The sequence below is a fragment of the Perca flavescens genome, chromosome 21, assembly GCF_004354835.1.
Source record: "Perca flavescens isolate YP-PL-M2 chromosome 21, PFLA_1.0, whole genome shotgun sequence".
In the NCBI taxonomy this organism is placed as follows: domain Eukaryota; kingdom Metazoa; phylum Chordata; class Actinopteri; order Perciformes; family Percidae; genus Perca; species Perca flavescens.
In genome coordinates this window covers 19,226,229-19,244,562 of record NC_041351.1, presented here as the reverse complement: position 1 = coordinate 19,244,562, position 18,334 = coordinate 19,226,229, and the positions used below count along the sequence as shown (strand labels likewise).

Below are 18,334 nucleotides of genomic sequence, written 5' to 3'. Positions count from 1 at the left end.
AAGGATATCAGACGCAGGACTACCAAACACATATTCCATTGGAAATATAAAAATAGGCTTGTATTGATGCCTGTTAAATGCCGTCCCTGATTAGGCTATAAACAACAAACACTTTTTTGGTCATAATAGTGATTATTCCGTCACACGAAACGTTAAAGTTTCACAAAAGCATAACTTTGCTATTACCACGGACAGAAAGTTATGTGCAGTTGCAAGTTATGGCACTCTTTTATCTTTTATTTACCATAGGGGCATCCAAGAGGGCACTTTTGATCTTGCAGCACGTGATAATAGGTGCTGTTCTGTTTATTGAGAAGCTGAGCCCATGCATGGGTCTGAATTGAACTTTTATGTAACTGGAATCCAGCTAATTTGGGCGCCTGTCAATTCCGAATTAACATTCCTCAATGAATGATCACGTAAAGTCATAATTTGTTAATGGTGAGCAACAGAAATTCATGAGTAATCGTGCATTAATTCATCAATTTAAGCAGCTAACAGAGTAGCATTAACTCGATTCAAAACCTTCCTGAATCAGTACCAAATGTAATATGATGCCGCATGCGTAATTACGCACGCACGAGAAAAAGAAAGAAAGAAAGAAAAAATAGACTTTTTTTCAGTTTGACTTGTTTCTTTATTGAGGAGACAGGTGAACAGACGTCAGATCTCCTTCATGGTATCCAGGTATACGGAAGCTGCTGGGTTTAGTGGTACTGCCTTCCCAGAGCGGACACCACCACGCACAGGAACTTCTGGAAGATGGCCTGCGTTGCCGCTGTAAAGGAATCTCCCATTTTGGCGGCGATGGTAATGGTCAGGCAGTCAGCCAGCACCTATACGAAGGGAAAACAGTCAGTAAAGTCTTTACATTGTGTGTGTGTGTGTGTGTGTGTGTGTGTGTGTGTGTGTGTGTGTGTGTGTGTGTGTGTGTGTGTGTGTGTGTGTACCCTGAAGTTGTCGGGGTCCACGTGCAGCTTCTCCGAGTGCAGGATGCTCAGCTCGGTATAAGTGGCCTTGATGTTGTCCATGTTCTTCAGAGCCCGGTCCAGACCGTGCAGCACCTTGACGCCGTGGGCTGCCACTTTTGCGTTTTTCATGATGGCAGCGGGAGAGGAGAGGTCACCGAAGGAGCTGAAGTGCCTCTGGGTCCATGGGTAAACGACCAGACACCTGCAGGGGGAGAGACAGGTAGGGTAAGACCGGAAGGATTCTGTTGGATTAACTAGAAAACTTTTTTTTACTACTTCATTTAATTCAACTTTATTTCAGACACACGGGTCCACATCAGAATGTAAAACACAACAAAACAGGCAAGAACAAACACCGTTACATACATTGAAGACCATAAGATGAAAGTGTTTTAAACACATACAGACATGTAAAATAAGAAGTGTGTGGGGTCAGTTAAAGCCATTATAATTACCTTTTTTTTTTAAATAACTTAAGCGACACATACATTTGTACATCCTATTCCTCAAAAATAGCATGAAAGGTGGGAACATTACTAGTCACAAACTTGCCCTTGCCAGTCCATCTATCTTGTCCAGTTTGAGAAAGATTCTGAGCGCGTCATTAAATGCCATCTAAAGCTTTTTCATGTTTGCCCTTCTGTAGCTGCGACCCAAATGGGCTTTTTAGAGGGCTTGACTTTACAATTCAGAGCAGTTGGGTTTTAGTATTTTTTTTGTTCTCTTCCTGTAGCCTACCTGCGCAGAGCCTTGGGGCCGATGTCATCATAGTCCAGGTTGGAAAAGATGTTGTTGATGACTTTGCGCTCCTCGTCAGTCCACTTAACCATGGCGGCTCTTTTTTTTTGTGTCCAGGCTTTACAGAAAAAAAAGCTGAATCGTTTTCTGGCTACTACTCCAGCTCGACCCGCGTTTATTTAAGCCAAAGCTCCCCCAGCTGTGATAGGCAGGAGATGAGAGTTTCAGATAAGCTGCAGACTCCTCCAGGTGTTTCTAGAAAGCTGGACAAGTGTCCGGCTGCAGCCTGTAGCAGACCCTCACATGCACGTCACTTCAGCCTGTCCTGCGTCCACCTCGCGCGTCACCCTAACCGTCACCCCACAGTGCCAAATGGGCGCGGCGCCAGGAGACGCACGAGGTCGGCGCAGCCTATTAACATATTTAAAAAGATTGACGTCGATTTTTCAGGCTCGGATAAAAGAAGTCAATAAGAGCAATTTGTTTTCAGCCTCCACTTTCATAGAGATGTGAATGTGAAAGGAATGGATGACTGGGAAAGGAAATAAGTGCATGCAAGTAAGTGTCATTGTTTCCTTGCTGTAAAGGAATCCTCTACCACGCATGTCCTAACGCCAAACTGTAATCTCGTATTAAATGATAGGTTTCAGGCTGCCTGGGTGGTCTTGTGGAATAGGCTTGGTCATCGACGCAGCACCTTGCTGCATGTCATTCTCTCTCCACTTGTTTGTCCAAGCTGTCACAAAATAAGTGCCTAAATGCCAAAAAATAAATTGTATTTAAAAATAAATGAAGGTGTGAAATGATTTTGCTTTGACGTTGGGCTTTGTTTTCAGCACAATCCCTAACTGCTTATTAACTGGTACCACCCATCATTAATACATGGTAAGTTGATATTTTAGTTCAAAGCTATTCTAATGTTAACAAACACTGAAATGATGATTTATAATAGTTTGTTGCAAATAGTTTGTTAATACATTGAGATATAGCCTATACTCGTGCTTATGCACATTAGTTATGGATTAATACGTGGTTTATAAAGCTTTAAGTATAACATTAATAACATTATTATCATCATCCGTTGCCACTTCAATAGCCAATCAAATCCTGTTTGTTGACGGCTTACAAACGATGTCTTAAAGGTTTACAAATCATTTGGTAATATTAACAAATACTTGATATATTAAATGCTATGATGTGTGCAATAAAACACCGTTAAAGGTAACACTTTATAAAAACCATAATTCAAAAATGGGAAGTATATAATTTGGCCTAGGTTGACCCCCATTTTGGCTTAAAATGACTGGACTTATTAGGCTAAATAAAGCTTTAGTAGTTATATATAAATATATATATATATATATATATTCTTTCATTTTAATTTTTAATTTTTTATTTTTTGGGGGTTGGAAGCTTTCCATTTTAAAGCGATGCATTTCCTAGCTTCCATCAAAGCAAGATCTGTGTACATACTTTCATATTTATCCCACTTGTCAGACATATTAATTCCCAAAAGACATACACGAGGTGAAAGGGGAACAGATCACCTGAAGCACTGAGATATCACCTTGGTAACAAATTTCCAAAATAACGAAAGTTGTTCACATGACCAAAGCATGTTTAAAAAAGTACCTTATATTTCTTACAACGCCAGCAGAGGAATGATACATTTCTGTTCATTTTATTTAATTCCTAAGGACTATAATACCCTGTGCATTATCTTAAATAGTGCTAATTTATGCCTTAATTATAAGAGCATTTATGTACTTTCCTGCAAATAAAAGACCAATCTTCTTGCCGTATTTCCATATGAAGATCTTGTTCCCACTAGTTGTTTTACTATTAACAATAAATGAATCAATGATTTATAATGTCTAGTAATGTCTCCCTCCATTTGTGTTTTTAAAGACCCATTTGAACTCCCTGGCCTTTCCATCACACTCATCTCTTCACCTGTCATCTGGTCTGTAATTCTGTGTCTGTGACTTGCTGCTTGTTGTGGTCGTTGGGATGTTCTTTTCGCCTTCTCTTTCTTCTTTGCATTTTTGACATTTCACATGTACTTTTACACAGCACCTTAGTGCTTCTCTGTACAGCCCTTTGGTCGGCCTAAACTGGGTTTAAATGTGCTCTAGAAATAAACTTTACTTACTCATTATTAGTAATGTTATAATACAACACAACTATTAACTCATTTTAACTACAATCAAATGACCGTTTATCACTGATGGTTATTATATAGTGTTACCTGCAAAAAAATGCAACAACAAAAAATAAAAAAATAAGTATATAAGTGTAGGCTATTGCAGCATTCCTCAGTAATATTATTGCACAATATAGGAAACAGGAATAAAAAACGAGTGTATTTTTTGATAAAATATGACTTTATTTGTGTTTATTAGACTTCGTGTAAAAGCAATGTGACCGAATTTGCGAGAGCAGCTGGAAAGTTTGATGCCAGAGTGTTATCTAGGAAAGCAAGCGCGTGTTATCTGCAGCAGCCTCCACCCACGTTATGACGAGTGACCCCCCACACACACACACACACACACCCTCCCCCCTCCCTGTTGATATGAAATAGATTCATGGCAATAACGCGTATAATAATAACAGAAAAAAATGCAATCACTGCTAAATATTACATGGCTTTCACAGCTGCAAAACCATAAGACTATGATTATTTAATTTTAGAAAATGATTCATCACATCCTGTTTACGCGCTGTAGGCTAGACAGTCTAAATTAACTTGTGTTACTAAATTTGGAGTCATTTCATCAAATGTATCAAACGTGTGCAACCATTCATCTGATTTCTTAACGCCATCCTTAAAACACGTATTATTTCTCATGCTTGTTAAATCAAATGCTTTAAATAAATTGTGGAAATTAAATTAACCCTTCTGTTGTCCTAGGGTCAAATTTGACCTATTTTCAAAGTTTTTTTTTATATCAGAAATATGGGTTTCTTACAACTAAATTGCCCAAAAAATAACTTGGATGCATGCATCATTCATTTTACCTAAAATGAATGATCTTAACTATTAGTCATCATCATTTCTGCTTTTTTTTAATTCAAAAAATAGGTATAATGTCATTTAAATTAGGTTAATTGACAATGAATAAGAGAAAGCGTTGAAAAAAGTAACAAAATCATCAAAAATAGCAACACAAATGTCGGAAAAGCGCCCCAAAAAGTTGAATTTTGAACTGGAAGGACAAGTTAATGGTCGACAGGAAGACACAACCCGAGACAACACGAGGGTTAAAACAAAAGGCCTTCATGGCTTTATTGTGTCGATTTTAGTCCCAATCAAAATCTATACTGTCTTGTACAGGCCAGCGTTTAAATAAATAAGCCTGCCAACGGAAAATCTAAAAAATACAAAACTTTTTTTCTGCGGTGCGAGAGACCATGTATTTCTAACATCAGGGTTATTGATATTAAATTGACGTCACCCATCCTTCCTCGCTGCTCCATTCTCCTGTGACCTGATATGCCTTTGCTCTGCACGTGCTCGGGCTAATCTTTTCTCCATCCTTCGTTAGTGACAAACCACAGCAGTACCCCATGTGGTGACTCATTACGCACTCGTTTTACGCAAATTGGCCGTCAACTGTCGTCCACCTGTGCCTCGAGCTGATACCGCCTCGCGTGCTGGCATGCGTCCACCGAAGTTTCTATCAGGCCGGAAGGGGGGCTCTGATACGCGGATTGCCGTGGGTGCGGCTCTCCGGCCAAATGGATTTAAGTAGAAGTCCAAACTGCCCGAGGATCATCATCCGACTCTGGTAGAGTAAGAGAGTGAGAGAACCAAGCCGACATGAGTTTGAGCGACAAAGACAAGACTGCCGTCAAGGCCCTGTGGGGCAAAATCTCCAAGTCAGCGGATGTTGTTGGCGCTGAAGCTCTGGGCAGGTAAGTGTCACGTTTATTCGTACAGAAAAAAGTATGACGTGTTTTGACTTTATTTATGCAGCCGATCCGGTCCGTTATTTCAAAGATTAGTTAGGCCTACCCCGTTTTTTCAAATGTAACGCAAAGTAGGTCCAGGTAACGCGTTACAAAGTGGCCTAACTTACCGGTGAGTCTACTTTTCAGAACACAGACGTATGATGGTTCCAGTGCTTGTGGAGCTTTAGCATCCACATAAATACATGCTCCAGGTGAGGATCGAACTCACAACCTCGGCATTACTCGGCTGAATACTGTCTTATAAATATCGCGCGCTGACCGCTTGCGCCACTGGAGCCGTTTCTCTGAAGGAGCACTCAACAACTCTAAATCAGACAAATATTGAAAGTCAAACCACTTAACGTTTTCTCCACCTCCACAGGATGCTTGTCGTCTACCCGCAAACCAAGACCTACTTCGCCCACTGGCCAGACATGAGCCCCGGCTCTGAGCCCGTCAAGGCCCACGGAAAGAAAGTGATGGGTGGACTAACACTGGCTGTGTCCAAAATTGACGACCTGAAAGCGGGCCTGCTGGAGCTCAGCGAGCAGCACGCCTTCACGCTGAGAGTGGACCCGGCCAACTTCAAGGTGAGACACCGTTTATTAATATAATGTAGCAAAAATTAGGAGATCATTTATTTAAATATACAAACATATACAGCTGTCTTTAATTGCAATGTAAGGCGTGTTCCTTTTACAAGTCCTCAAGATAATGTTATTTTTATTTTTTATTGTTTAAAAAAAAATTCCAAATTTACTACAGCCTATAACCCCCCTTAGTATAGCCACTGTGAGTCTGTAAAGTGTCCTTGGGTTTCATGAAAGGCGCAATATAAATACAAGTTATTATTATTATTATTATTATTATTATTATTATTATTATTATTATTATGCATACTGTTACGCACGAGTTATTTTCGCATGAATTACGCACGTCTTCTGTACAAAAACTTGCCGTCCCAAAATCTGAATTTCTCTTAAATCTAATTAAAATTAGACATCTTTGTTTTCAAAGCCGCTTCGCTAGTTTTGAAGCATGTTCTTTTGCAATACACTGGCATTTCGGATGTTGGGAGCTACATGGGAGGAGAGTGAAAATAGCCAACTCTTCTCTCTTTTTGCAGTGTTAAAAGCTCTATTTGCTTTATAATTGCGTCCGCTGTCATTCGCAGATCCTGTCCCACTGCATTCTCGTGGAGCTCGCCACCATTTTCCCAAAGGAGTTCACCCCTGAGGCCCACCTTTCCTATGATAAATTCTTCACCGCTGTGGCCCTGGCTCTGGCTGAGAGATACCGCTAAGCTGCCCGCAGTGCGAGATGCGGTCTGCTACCAGCGATCATGTAACTCATGGTGCAAAATCTTGAAATAAACTGCATGCCGCCAAAAACAGTCTCCTGAAATGTTTATTTTTTATTATCTATTCATTTTTTACTTCACACACACACACACACACACACACACACACACACACACACACACACACACACACACACACACACACACACACACACAAAAACAAAAACAAGCATTTATTTGATCTGCATGGGTAGGGCGAACAGATGAAGAGATCATCTACATATTTTGTTCTTCATCTTTTAATACTGAAAACAATTCACAGTGATCACACAGTTTGGCATGGAAGAAAACCAACGAAAAGTACAACAGCATCAAACTGACCGCACGTCACTATGACGCCACGTGAGTCAAGAGTGTAGCTGATAGGGTGGGACAGACATGTTCACTGCCGTCTGCATGGCACGAACAATATAGTTATGATTTCATAACGACTCGTAACTTATCATCACCCAGAATGAGCCTGAAAGAGAAGAGATACATTGTGACTCTCATCATGCCATGGCGTATTATTTCATTATTTTAATTCAGCCAGTCATATCTGGCTTCTCTCACCTGAGCAAAGCAGCTGCCACCAGGCCCCCCCCATGGGTCCCACCCAGTAAACCCAGTGGTAGGTCCAGTAGTTGGTCATCAGAGCTGGTCCGAAAGCTCTGGCAGGGTTCAGACACGTTCCGGATATGTCACCTCTACGCCGGCAAGAAAGTACAAGTTTAATTAGCCTAATAATTAAAGTGCTCATATTCTGCTCATTTTCAGGTTCATAATTGTATTTAGAGGTTATATCAGAATAGTTTTACATGGTTTAATTTTCAAAAAACACCATATTTTTGTTGTGCTGCACATTGCTACAGCTCCTCTTTTCACCCTGTGTGTTGAGCTCTCTGTTTTAGCTACAGAGTGAGGCATCTCACTTCTGTTCAATCTTTGTTGGGAGTCGCACATGCACAGTAGCTAGGTAAGGACTACTAGCCAGTCAGAAGCAGAGCATGAGGGCGTGCCACGCTAGCAGCTAGGCAAGCATTATAACGTGTGTTACAAAGTGACGCAAGTTTGTCTCTGAAGTAAAGGCTGGACTACAGTAGAGCTGTTTGGAGCAGTTGGTGAACAGTGTTTTCTGTTGGAGATGGTAAGTCCCTTTGGGGTGGACTTTGGGCTTTTTTCACTTTGTAAACCTATAATGTGCACAAAAAAGATATATAACACAATACAAGAAAGGGGGAAAAGCCAAAAAGCATAATATGAGCACCTTAAGTTGAATTATTAAAACAATTTGAAATTGTTGTTTGTTCAAATCTGATACAACTGATGCAGCAAAACATAAGTTATGTCGCTGTATTATTCATATGGATGTGGTTATTAAAAATAACATTTTTTACATTAGTAAATAGAGCCAGAGTTGGAATTTCATGGTTACACCATTTTAAGTTTTTAGGAGATAAGGTCAGAAATGTTAATAATAAGAAATGAGGTTTATAAAACAAACCAATATGGATAACAACCATGGACTGTATAAAACAACAGTGGAACCTAAATTAATGTAGCTACATTGACTTGCATGTCAAAACTATGTAGTTTGTGTAGATTCAGTGTAAATTCAAGTATTGGTTAATCGATTCCAAAACGCTGATTGAAATAGAGATTTTTCAAATGGGCTACTAATTCTAATTTTAATTTCATTAAATATTTTTATAATGGGCTAATTTTGTTTCGAAATCACTGAACAGGATGGAGGCCAGGCCATTTGATACAACAAACCTGGATTAGTATTTTTAAATGGTATCCACAAAGTAACTTTCCAATTAAAGAAATAAGCCTATTTTAAGAAAACAAATAACTGCAATTAGAGCGCGTCTTTTCCTAAACCCAACCATCCGTTGTTGTCCTGCGTGTCATGGAAACGTAAGCCCACCCACGACCTTTCCTTTAACTTGAGGGGCCGTGTTCATTTCACGGAATTCCTCTGTGGGCATACCATGGAATTATTTGCGATTCCGTGAAACTGCCATAGATTTTGAGTTAAGGGGCTGTGTTCATTTCACAGAATTCTGTGAAATCAGGTTGGATTTAGAGGTTTGTTTCTTAACGCAGAGTCCTAGGCTTCGAATCCAGCCTGCGGTAATTCCCTGCCTGTCTTCCCCCTTGAATATCTAAAGCGGTCCCAGAGATTAAAAGCAGAAAAGCCCCAAAAAATGATCTTAAAAAAAACAAAAAAAAAACTGCTGTCCCAAAAACATACGCTGACTTCCATGTTAAAGAAACTTTGGTAACACTTTACTTGAAGGTATCTACATAAGAGTGACATGACACTGTCATGAACACATGACACTGTCACGACACATGAAACCTAACCCTAACCCTAACTTGTGATGACAAAAATATATTTATAATGTTTATGACACGTTCATGACAGTGTCATGTCACTGTAGATACCTTCAAGTAAAGTGTAACCAAAATTTCAAATATTTAAAATCAAATATTGTCAATTTTATCATTAAAAGCTTTTTTCATTATGCTATTTCATTTTTGGGAACTTTATTTTGAAAGTTGGTTACTTTGAAGTGCCAGTTATTATTATTATCACACTGCTCAAGCTGGACCAAGCGGCTGACGAACGGGCTGGTCACTTCCAATCCGATGTAAATGTTCAACAGTTCTGGCCATCGCCCTGTTGGTTTATCTCACCCTGCCAGGACGTTGATGATGACGGTACAGCCCACCAGGAACGGAGCCAGCGGGGTTTTGGTCTTGCTGTTGACCGCCACCAGCAGCACCACCATGGTGATCAGGCAGGTCATGGCCACCTCCCCGAAGATGGCTCCGGACAGCTGGCTCTCTGACTTGAGGATGTCAAACGCTGCTCCCGTTGCGTTTAAGTAGCGGTCTGCAGGGGTCATCATCTATGTACAGAGGTTCTTTTAATCTTTTTTTTTTTTCAGCTAAAGACCCCTACCTAACTGGATAGATAAATAACATACTGGGGACCCCCTCATGTCTGTCGTTTGGAATACATTTTGTTTTTAGGTAATTGCGTCCGCTGTCATTCGCAGATCCTGTCCCACTGCATTCTCGTGGAGCTCGCCACCATTTTCCCAAAGGAGTTCACCCCTGAGGCCCACCTTTCCTATGATAAATTCTTCACCGCTGTGGCCCTGGCTCTGGCTGAGAGATACCGCTAAGCTGCCCGCAGTGCGAGATGCGGTCTGCTACCAGCGATCATGTAACTCATGGTGCAAAATCTTGAAATAAACTGCATGCCGCCAAAAACAGTCTCCTGAAATGTTTATTTTTTATTATGTATTCATTTTTTACTTCACACACACACACACACACACACACACACACACACACACACACACACACACACACACACACACACACACACACACAAGTAACAAAAACAAGCATTTATTTGATCTGCATGGGTAGGGCGAACAGATGAAGAGATCATCTACATATGTTGTTCTTCATCTTTTAATACTGAAAACAATTCACAGTGATCACACAGTTTGGCATGGAAGAAAACCAACGAAAAGTACAACAGCATCAAACTGACCGCACGTCACTATGACGCCACGTGAGTCAAGAGTGTAGCTGATAGGGTGGGACAGACATGTTCACTGCCGTCTGCATGGCACGAACAATATAGTTATGATTTCATAACGACTCGTAACTTATCATCACCCAGAATGAGCCTGAAAGAGAAGAGATACATTGTGACTCTCATCATGCCATGGCGTATTATTTCATTATTTTAATTCAGCCAGTCATATCTGGCTTCTCTCACCTGAGCAAAGCAGCTGCCACCAGGCCCCCCCCCATGGGTCCCACCCAGTAAACCCAGTGGTAGGTCCAGTAGTTGGTCATCAGAGCTGGTCCGAAAGCTCTGGCAGGGTTCAGACACGTTCCGATATGTCACCTCTCGCCGGCAAGAAAGTACAAGTTTAATTAGCCTAATAATTAAAGTGCTCATATTATGCTCATTTTCAGGTTCATAATTGTATTTAGAGGTTATATCAGAATAGTTTTACATGGTTTAATTTTCAAAAAACACCATATTTTTGTTGAGCTGCACATTGCTGCAGCTCCTCTTTTCACCCTGTGTGTTGAGCTCTCTGTTTTAGCTACAGAGTGAGGCATCTCACTTCTGTTCAATCTTTGTTGGGAGTCGCACATGCACAGTAGCTAGGTAAGGACTACTAGCCAGTCAGAAGCAGAGCATGAGGGCGTGCCACGCTAACAGCTAGGCAAGCATTATAACGTGTGTTACAAAGTGACGCAAGTTTGTCTCTGAAGTAAAGGCTGGACTACAGTAGAGCTGTTTGGAGCAGTTGGTGAACAGTGTTTTCTGTTGGAGATGGTAAGTCCCTTTGGGGTGGACTTTGGGCTTTTTTCACTTTGTAAACCTATAATGTGCACAAAAAAGATATATAACACAATAAAAGAAAGGGGGAAAAGCCAAAAAGCATAATATGAGCACTTTAAGTTGAATTATTAAAACAATTTGAAATTGTTGTTTGTTCAAATCTGATACAACTGATGCAGCAAAACATAAGTTATGTCGCCGTATTATTCATATGGATGTGGTTATTAAAAATAACATTTTTTACATTAGTAAATAGAGCCAGAGTTGGAATTTCATGGTTACACCATTTTAAGTTTTTAGGAGATAAGGTCAGAAATGTTAATAATAAGAAATGAGGTTTATAAAACAAACCAATATGGATAACAACCATGGACTGTATAAAACAACAGTGGAACCTAAATTAATGTAGCTACATTGACTTGCATGTCAAAACTATGTAGTTTGTGTAGATTCAGTGTAAATTCAAGTATTGGTTAATCGATTCCAAAACGCTGATTGAAATAGAGATTTTTCAAATGGGCTACTAATTTTAATTTCATTAAATATTTTTATAATGGGCTAATTTTGTTTCGAAATCACTGAACAAGATGGAGGCCAGGCCATTTGATACAACAAACCTGGATTAGTATTTTTAAATGGTATCCACAAAGTAACTTTCCAATTAAAGAAATAAGCCTATTTTAAGAAAACAAATAACTGCAATTAGAGCGCGTCTTTTCCTAAACCCAACCATCCGTTGTTGTCCTGCGTGTCATGGAAACGTAAGCCCACCCACGACCTTTCCTTTAACTTGAGGGGCCGTGTTCATTTCACGGAATTCCTCTGTGGGCATACCATGGAATTATTTGCGATTCCGTGAAACTGCCATAGATTTTGAGTTAAGGGGCTGTGTTCATTTCACAGAATTCTGTGAAATCAGGTTGGATTTAGAGGTTTGTTTCTTAACGCAGAGTCCTAGGCTTCGAATCCAGCCTGCGGTAATTCCCTGCCTGTCTTCCCCCTTGAATATCTAAAGCGGTCCCAGAGATTAAAAGCAGAAAAGCCCCAAAAAATTATCTTAAAAAAAAAACTGCTGTCCCAAAAACATACGCTGACTTCCATGTTAAAGAAACTTCGGTAACACTTTACTTGAAGGTATCTACATAAGAGTGACATGACACTGTCATGAACACATGACACTGTCACAACACATGAAACCTAACCCTAACCCTAACTTGTCATGACAAAAATATATTTATAATGTTTATGACACTTTCATGACAGTGTCATGTCACTGTAGATACCTTCAAGTAAAGTGTAACCAAAATTTCAAATATTTAAAATCAAATATTGTCAATTTTATCATTAAAAGCTTTTTTCATTATGCTATTTCATTTTTGGGAACTTTATTTTGAAAGTTGGTTACTTTGAAGTGCCAGTTATTATTATTATCACACTGCTCAAGCTGGACCAAGCGGCTGACGAACGGGCTGGTCACTTCCAATCCGATGTAAATGTTCAACAGTTCTGGCCATCGCCCTGTTGGTTTATCTCACCCTGCCAGGACGTTGATGATGACGGTACAGCCCACCAGGAACGGAGCCAGCGGGGTTTTGGTCTTGCTGTTGACCGCCACCAGCAGCACCACCATGGTGATCAGGCAGGTCATGGCCACCTCCCCGAAGATGGCTCCGGACAGCTGGCTCTCTGACTTGAGGATGTCAAACGCTGCTCCCGTTGCGTTTAAGTAGCGGTCTGCAGGGGTCATCATCTATGTACAGAGGTTCTTTTAATCTTTTTTTTTTTTCAGCTAAAGACCCCTACCTAACTGGATAGATAAATAACATACTGGGGACCCCCTCATGTATGTCGTTTGGAATACATTTTGTTTTTACACCTATTTATGTTATGTAAAAGAACAACACAAGAGAAATGCCTATAAGACATGTAGGCTATTAAACATAGTTGCAAAGTCTGAAAATTAAAGATATGCTAGATTAGAAAGTAACCCATGAACTATTTAGATTATAAAATAACATTAGATAAACATTTACAATATTATTTGTTTAACTATGAAGCCTTTGTAAAAAAGAAAACTAAATGTCATGATAGTGTTAAAGGTGCTCTAAGCGATGTCACACGTTTTTTAGGCTACAAACCGCGCCAACCTGCACCACCAAACATAAACAGTGTTCGAGCCAATGACCGACAGGAAGGATTTGGGGGTGGGGGTTGGGGGGTTAGTGCGCGGAAGCACGGAAGGGAGGGGGAGGGGACGGGATGAGGAGGAGGGAGGTGGCGAGCTAGCCTCATCTTGTTTGACAATACTTCGAACGTCAACAAGAAGTAACATCACCCAACATGGCTTAGAGCACCTTTAATGAATGAATCTGAAAACTTCTCACAGACCGCCTAGCAAGTCGTAGAAGAAGTATTCAGATCCTTTACTTCAGTAAAAGCACTAATACCACACTGTAAATATACTCTGTTACAGTAAAAGTCCTGCGTTGAAAATTTTACTTCTACCTAAGTATCATCGGAAAAATGTACTTGAAGTATTTGTACTCAATGCTGGAAATTATCAAAACAGTTATGTGCGTATTGGTCTAACCATTTCAGCTGTACTTGTCGGCCGTTATATTATTGGGTAGTTTAATTTATAAAAAAAAAAACTTATTTTATAAACTACGTGTGTTTTGTGTGCCAAGATCTTAATTTGTAAAGTAACCAGTAACTAAAGCTGTCCGATTAATGCAGTGGAGTAAAAAGTACAATATTTGCCTCTGAAATGTAACCGAATAGAAGTAAAAAGTGGCATTAAAAGAAAAAACTCAAGTAAAGTACATTATATGTGTACTTAAGTACAGTACTTGAGTAAATGTACTTAGTTACATTCCACCACTGTTTGCAGAGTCTGTGAGTCAAAGATAGCCAATGTTAGATTAGAAAGTAATCTATAAACTACTTTAAATAGAAACATTAAACAAATGATTCGTTTAACTATGGAGCCTTTTGTAAAAAAAAAAAAGTCAACAACAAAAAATGATCATGATCATTTGAATGAATGAATCAGAAAACTTTTCACGAACCTCCTAGCATACTACCACAACCCCTGCGGGTCCCCGGACCCCACTTTGAGAATCACTGATCTATGAAAATGCATTATTAAGGATTCGATTATTGGATTTGACATGTTTAAGTGTGTGCAAAAAAAGGACCTACGCGTGCATCCTTTCAGAATATTGTGCACTTGAAGTAGTTCACTTTCAACACACCTTGGCCATTCCAGCTCCCAGCACTCCACCAATCAGCTGGCTGACCAGGTAGGGTCCCACCAACATCAGCTCAATGCCTCCACACAGGTAGATGGCGATAGTGAAGGGAGGGTTGAAATGGGAGCCGCTAGAGACAGAGAAGCAGCAGTGAGGAGCTGGGTGTCGGCATTGACATATATACAATCTACGGTTTCCGGTTTGAACGACCTGTTTCCTCGGATCGTTGCGCAACGGTGTGCAACAGGCTTTGAGGTACGTTTCCTCTAGCTTGGTGGTTGTGTCACAGGTGACACTCAATCAGCAGAGGCGTGTATGTAAACTCATGGTAATAAAAAGGCAGTGCGCTTGCACCTTGTGTTGCTACGTTTTGTCAGGGCTGAACGTTGCCCTGAGATCAGATGAGAAACGGTTCTTGCGTTCCAATCCACACTACCATACAATTTAGTATGCCAGAAAAAAGATCGGTTACACTTCACTTGAAGGTATCTACAGAAGAGTGACATGATGACACTGTCATGAACGTGTCATAAACATTATAAACAAGTCATAAACGTTTAGGACATAACGCTTCTTTTAGTAAGTGTCATTCGGTTTTTGTCATGACAAGTTAGGGTTAGGGTTAGGGTTCATGTGTCATGACTGTGTCATGACAGTGTCATGTGTTTATGACAGTGTCATGTCACTTTTATGTAGATACCTTCAAGTAAAATGTTACCAAAAGATTAAGTGTGTCCCAAAACATAGGGTGCATCCCACTTCCCTTATTTGATAGCTCCTCGGTCCTCGGTTGAACCGGAGGTTGTTCTGTCCCTCCTTCGTGAAAGCAACTAAAATCTCTTATTGCTGCGCCGAGCAAGCTTTGAGAAGGGATCTCCGAGGAGCTATATGAGTCAGGATACACGAGATCAGCCTTCCCGTAAACCGTGCAGCTGAAAGCCGTGCCAGGGTGGCCTAGTGGTGTAGAGTGTACCCATATACAGAGAGGTTCAGTCTTGACACAGAGGCTATGGGTTCGATTCTGACCTGCATGTCATTCCCCCACTCTCTCCTCTTTCGTGTCTAAGCTATCACAATAAATGCCAACAAACATGGAACGAAAGCCTCATCACTTTAAATCACATTTCCTTGTTTCCTCTCTCCTCCCACTCTCTCTTCCATGCTTCCTCGGTGGGATGGACTAAGACGCGAGGAAGGGGAAGCATTTTGTTGTTCAACATGGAAACTGCAGCAAAACAATGCACACCGTTTTGAGATTGAACGTGTTCCAGATTGTAAACTGTTCCTGCATACCAATACCAATACTATCATACCATACTATTTAGTATGCCAGAAAAAGTGTGTCCCAATATATAGTATGTAAAATGTATGCCAAAAGTACCAGGTCAGATTTTTTAGTATGCAAGCCAGCATGCTTTTCTGGCTATTCTGACCCACAATCCTTTGCTCAGCATATATGAGCAAGAGGGTGAAAATGGTTGTAGCTAGAATGAATACAGCTACACACATAAATTAAGCAATATCTTGCAAAATCTAATCCAATCTAATCTAATAATATCATTTTAATTATTTCACCCAGGAAACAAATGTTCGTTCTAATCGTTTGGTGCCTAATCTTAACTGTTGTCGCCGTAGCTGTATATCTTCTGCCACAACAGGTCAAAGTTCAATGCGCAATGTTATGAAGTGTCCCAATTGTATTCCTACTGCATACAACAGTACATACTTTGTAAGGGTAGCTAAAGTACATACCAAACGTAAAAAGAAAAAGTATGCTATTTGGAACTTTTTTTTCCTTTTACCTATTCCACTCAAATATATATGATTCTGCCAAATGCCTGCGTCTGACTTGCTATTCTTTACAGCTTTACCTGATGTTATCCATGACCGCCACCATCACCGCCACAGCCAGTCCATGCACCAGGGCCGGCTGCAGCCGTCCAGCCGCCGGCACATTCTCGATGACAGACACACAGCCGACAAAAACGAAGAACATGGTCCCCACTATCTCGGCCAGGCAGGGCTGGAATAGAGTCTCATATTTGTTGGGAGGTTTGGGCGCGGGTGGCTTCCGTCCCTTCTCCATCAGAGTAGAGTCTTGGTCTTCCATTTCCATTTTCTCCGCTCCCATTGCTGCTTTCTTTTTTTTATTTTTATTTCTGCCTAAAGGAAACTCTGCACCTCCAGCACCTACACATGACCAAGACTGCACACTAAGTCAAGGGAACTGATAGGTGTCTGTGGTTATTTATATTTATCTGCAGCAGCTGGCACACTGAACTGGAATTGCATCACGGGTCATTAAACGACAAAGGCAAAGGATATTCTAAGATTCATCGTATCTATACAATCCCCACCCCAAACCCTTTGACACATGGCCAGCCCCACGTAGGAGTTCTCGAGGCGACCTTTGTAATGGGAAATAAGGTTTCAAAATAGGACCCGAGCTGTTCAAGGATAACCTCAGTCCGTGGGGTCAGATAATTGCTCGTTATTAATCATCATTAATTCCTTACTTGGACACAGGCATGCATGGAACAACAGTGGCCATATAGATAAGATAGACCTGGACCATAGACTTTACACTGCTCCATATGGGTTTGTGCCTTCGTTCACTCTACACACCTATACAAATGGGATTATATAAGATCAGGTCACGTTACTTTATTGGTAACCATACGTAAACAAGGTTTACAGTCTAAGAGGCAGGACATCCTTAAAACTTTGTAGACATTAAAACATATGAAACATAAAATATGGATTAAAAAAACAGTACATGACCAAAGTGCTTGTGCATTGTGTGCAAGTAATTCTACAGTTTGTTTAACGGAGTGATTGCTGCTGGGACAAAACTGTTTTTAAATCATGCAGTTCTACAACCAGGGACTCTAACCTTCCATCCAGAGGGCAGATACTGGAATTCCCTATTCAAAGGGTGTAGGCTATCTTCTAAGATGGCCATAGCTATCCGCTGTAGTTGTTTAGGATACAGGGATGTGGGGTGCAGCTGGGACTTACCAGTCAGCTTACTTGACCATCTTACAATTTGATTTAGGCGATTCTTGTGCTTAACTGAGACCCACCCAAACCATGACACTAAGGAGAAAGATACGATGGATTCGATAAAGGCATGATAAAATAATGTCATCGTGGTCTTGTCTATATGAAAATGGTACAATTTTCTCAAGCAGTATAGACGCTGTTGCCCTTTTTTACAGACAGCTTCACAATTCTTTTTTCATACTCGAGTAATTAGGTTCACCGAGTACATTTTACATTGCTGTGCTCAAGTAACGTTTTTCTTATATTTCCATTTTATGCTACTTTATACTTCTACTGTGCTACTATTGAGAAGGACATGTCGTACTGTTTTACTCAACTACATTTATTGAACAGCCATAGTTAGCTATAGTCACTTTGCAGATCAAGATATTATTTAAAAAAAAATAAAAAATACAACAGATTCTTACAAAAGATAAAAAACAGTGCTTCCCAACATTAGTGGCTCTTCCCAAGATGATTTTATGGCCTTTATTTGATAGGATAGCTGAAGAGAGAAAAGGGGGAAGAGAGAAGGGGGATTACATGCAGCAAAGGGCCAGGGTCAGTCAGACTCGAATCCGCCGGGCCATTGCGGTAAGGACTGAGCCCCAGGTGAGATACAGGGCGCCCCGGCCCAAGACGATTTTGATTGGTTTAG

General features: G+C 40.5%; 3 protein-coding genes and 1 non-coding gene across 4 annotated transcripts; 1 reads left to right on the top strand and 3 right to left on the bottom strand.

The window, feature by feature from the left end:
• Window positions 1-619: 619 nt before the first annotated feature.
• On the bottom strand, window positions 620-2,009 carry LOC114547742 (hemoglobin subunit beta-1). Its single transcript, XM_028567087.1, has 3 exons — window positions 1,710-2,009; window positions 951-1,173; window positions 620-836 (listed from the first exon to the last, which is right to left on the bottom strand). The coding sequence occupies exons 1-3, from the start codon at window positions 1,799-1,801 to the stop codon at window positions 708-710; spliced, it is 444 nt and encodes a 147-aa protein (XP_028422888.1). The 5' UTR covers window positions 1,802-2,009; the 3' UTR covers window positions 620-707.
• A 3,460-nt stretch (window positions 2,010-5,469) lies between these two features.
• hbae5 (hemoglobin, alpha embryonic 5) lies at window positions 5,470-7,053 on the top strand. Its single transcript, XM_028567888.1, has 3 exons — window positions 5,470-5,624; window positions 6,043-6,250; window positions 6,835-7,053. The coding sequence occupies exons 1-3, from the start codon at window positions 5,530-5,532 to the stop codon at window positions 6,961-6,963; spliced, it is 432 nt and encodes a 143-aa protein (XP_028423689.1). The 5' UTR covers window positions 5,470-5,529; the 3' UTR covers window positions 6,964-7,053.
• trnai-uau (transfer RNA isoleucine (anticodon UAU)) lies at window positions 5,865-5,958 on the bottom strand. Its single transcript has 2 exons — window positions 5,921-5,958; window positions 5,865-5,900 (listed from the first exon to the last, which is right to left on the bottom strand). It is a non-coding gene; the product is annotated as a tRNA-Ile (tRNA).
• A 257-nt stretch (window positions 7,054-7,310) lies between the features above and the next one.
• LOC114548086 (aquaporin-8-like) lies at window positions 7,311-16,765 on the bottom strand. The gene is given in 6 exon segments (XM_028567791.1): window positions 7,311-7,480; window positions 7,573-7,603; window positions 7,606-7,706; window positions 12,919-13,133; window positions 14,638-14,764; window positions 16,506-16,765. Coding segments are annotated over 6 exon segments (780 nt in total). The 3' UTR covers window positions 7,311-7,434.
• Window positions 16,766-18,334: the final 1,569 nt, after the last annotated feature.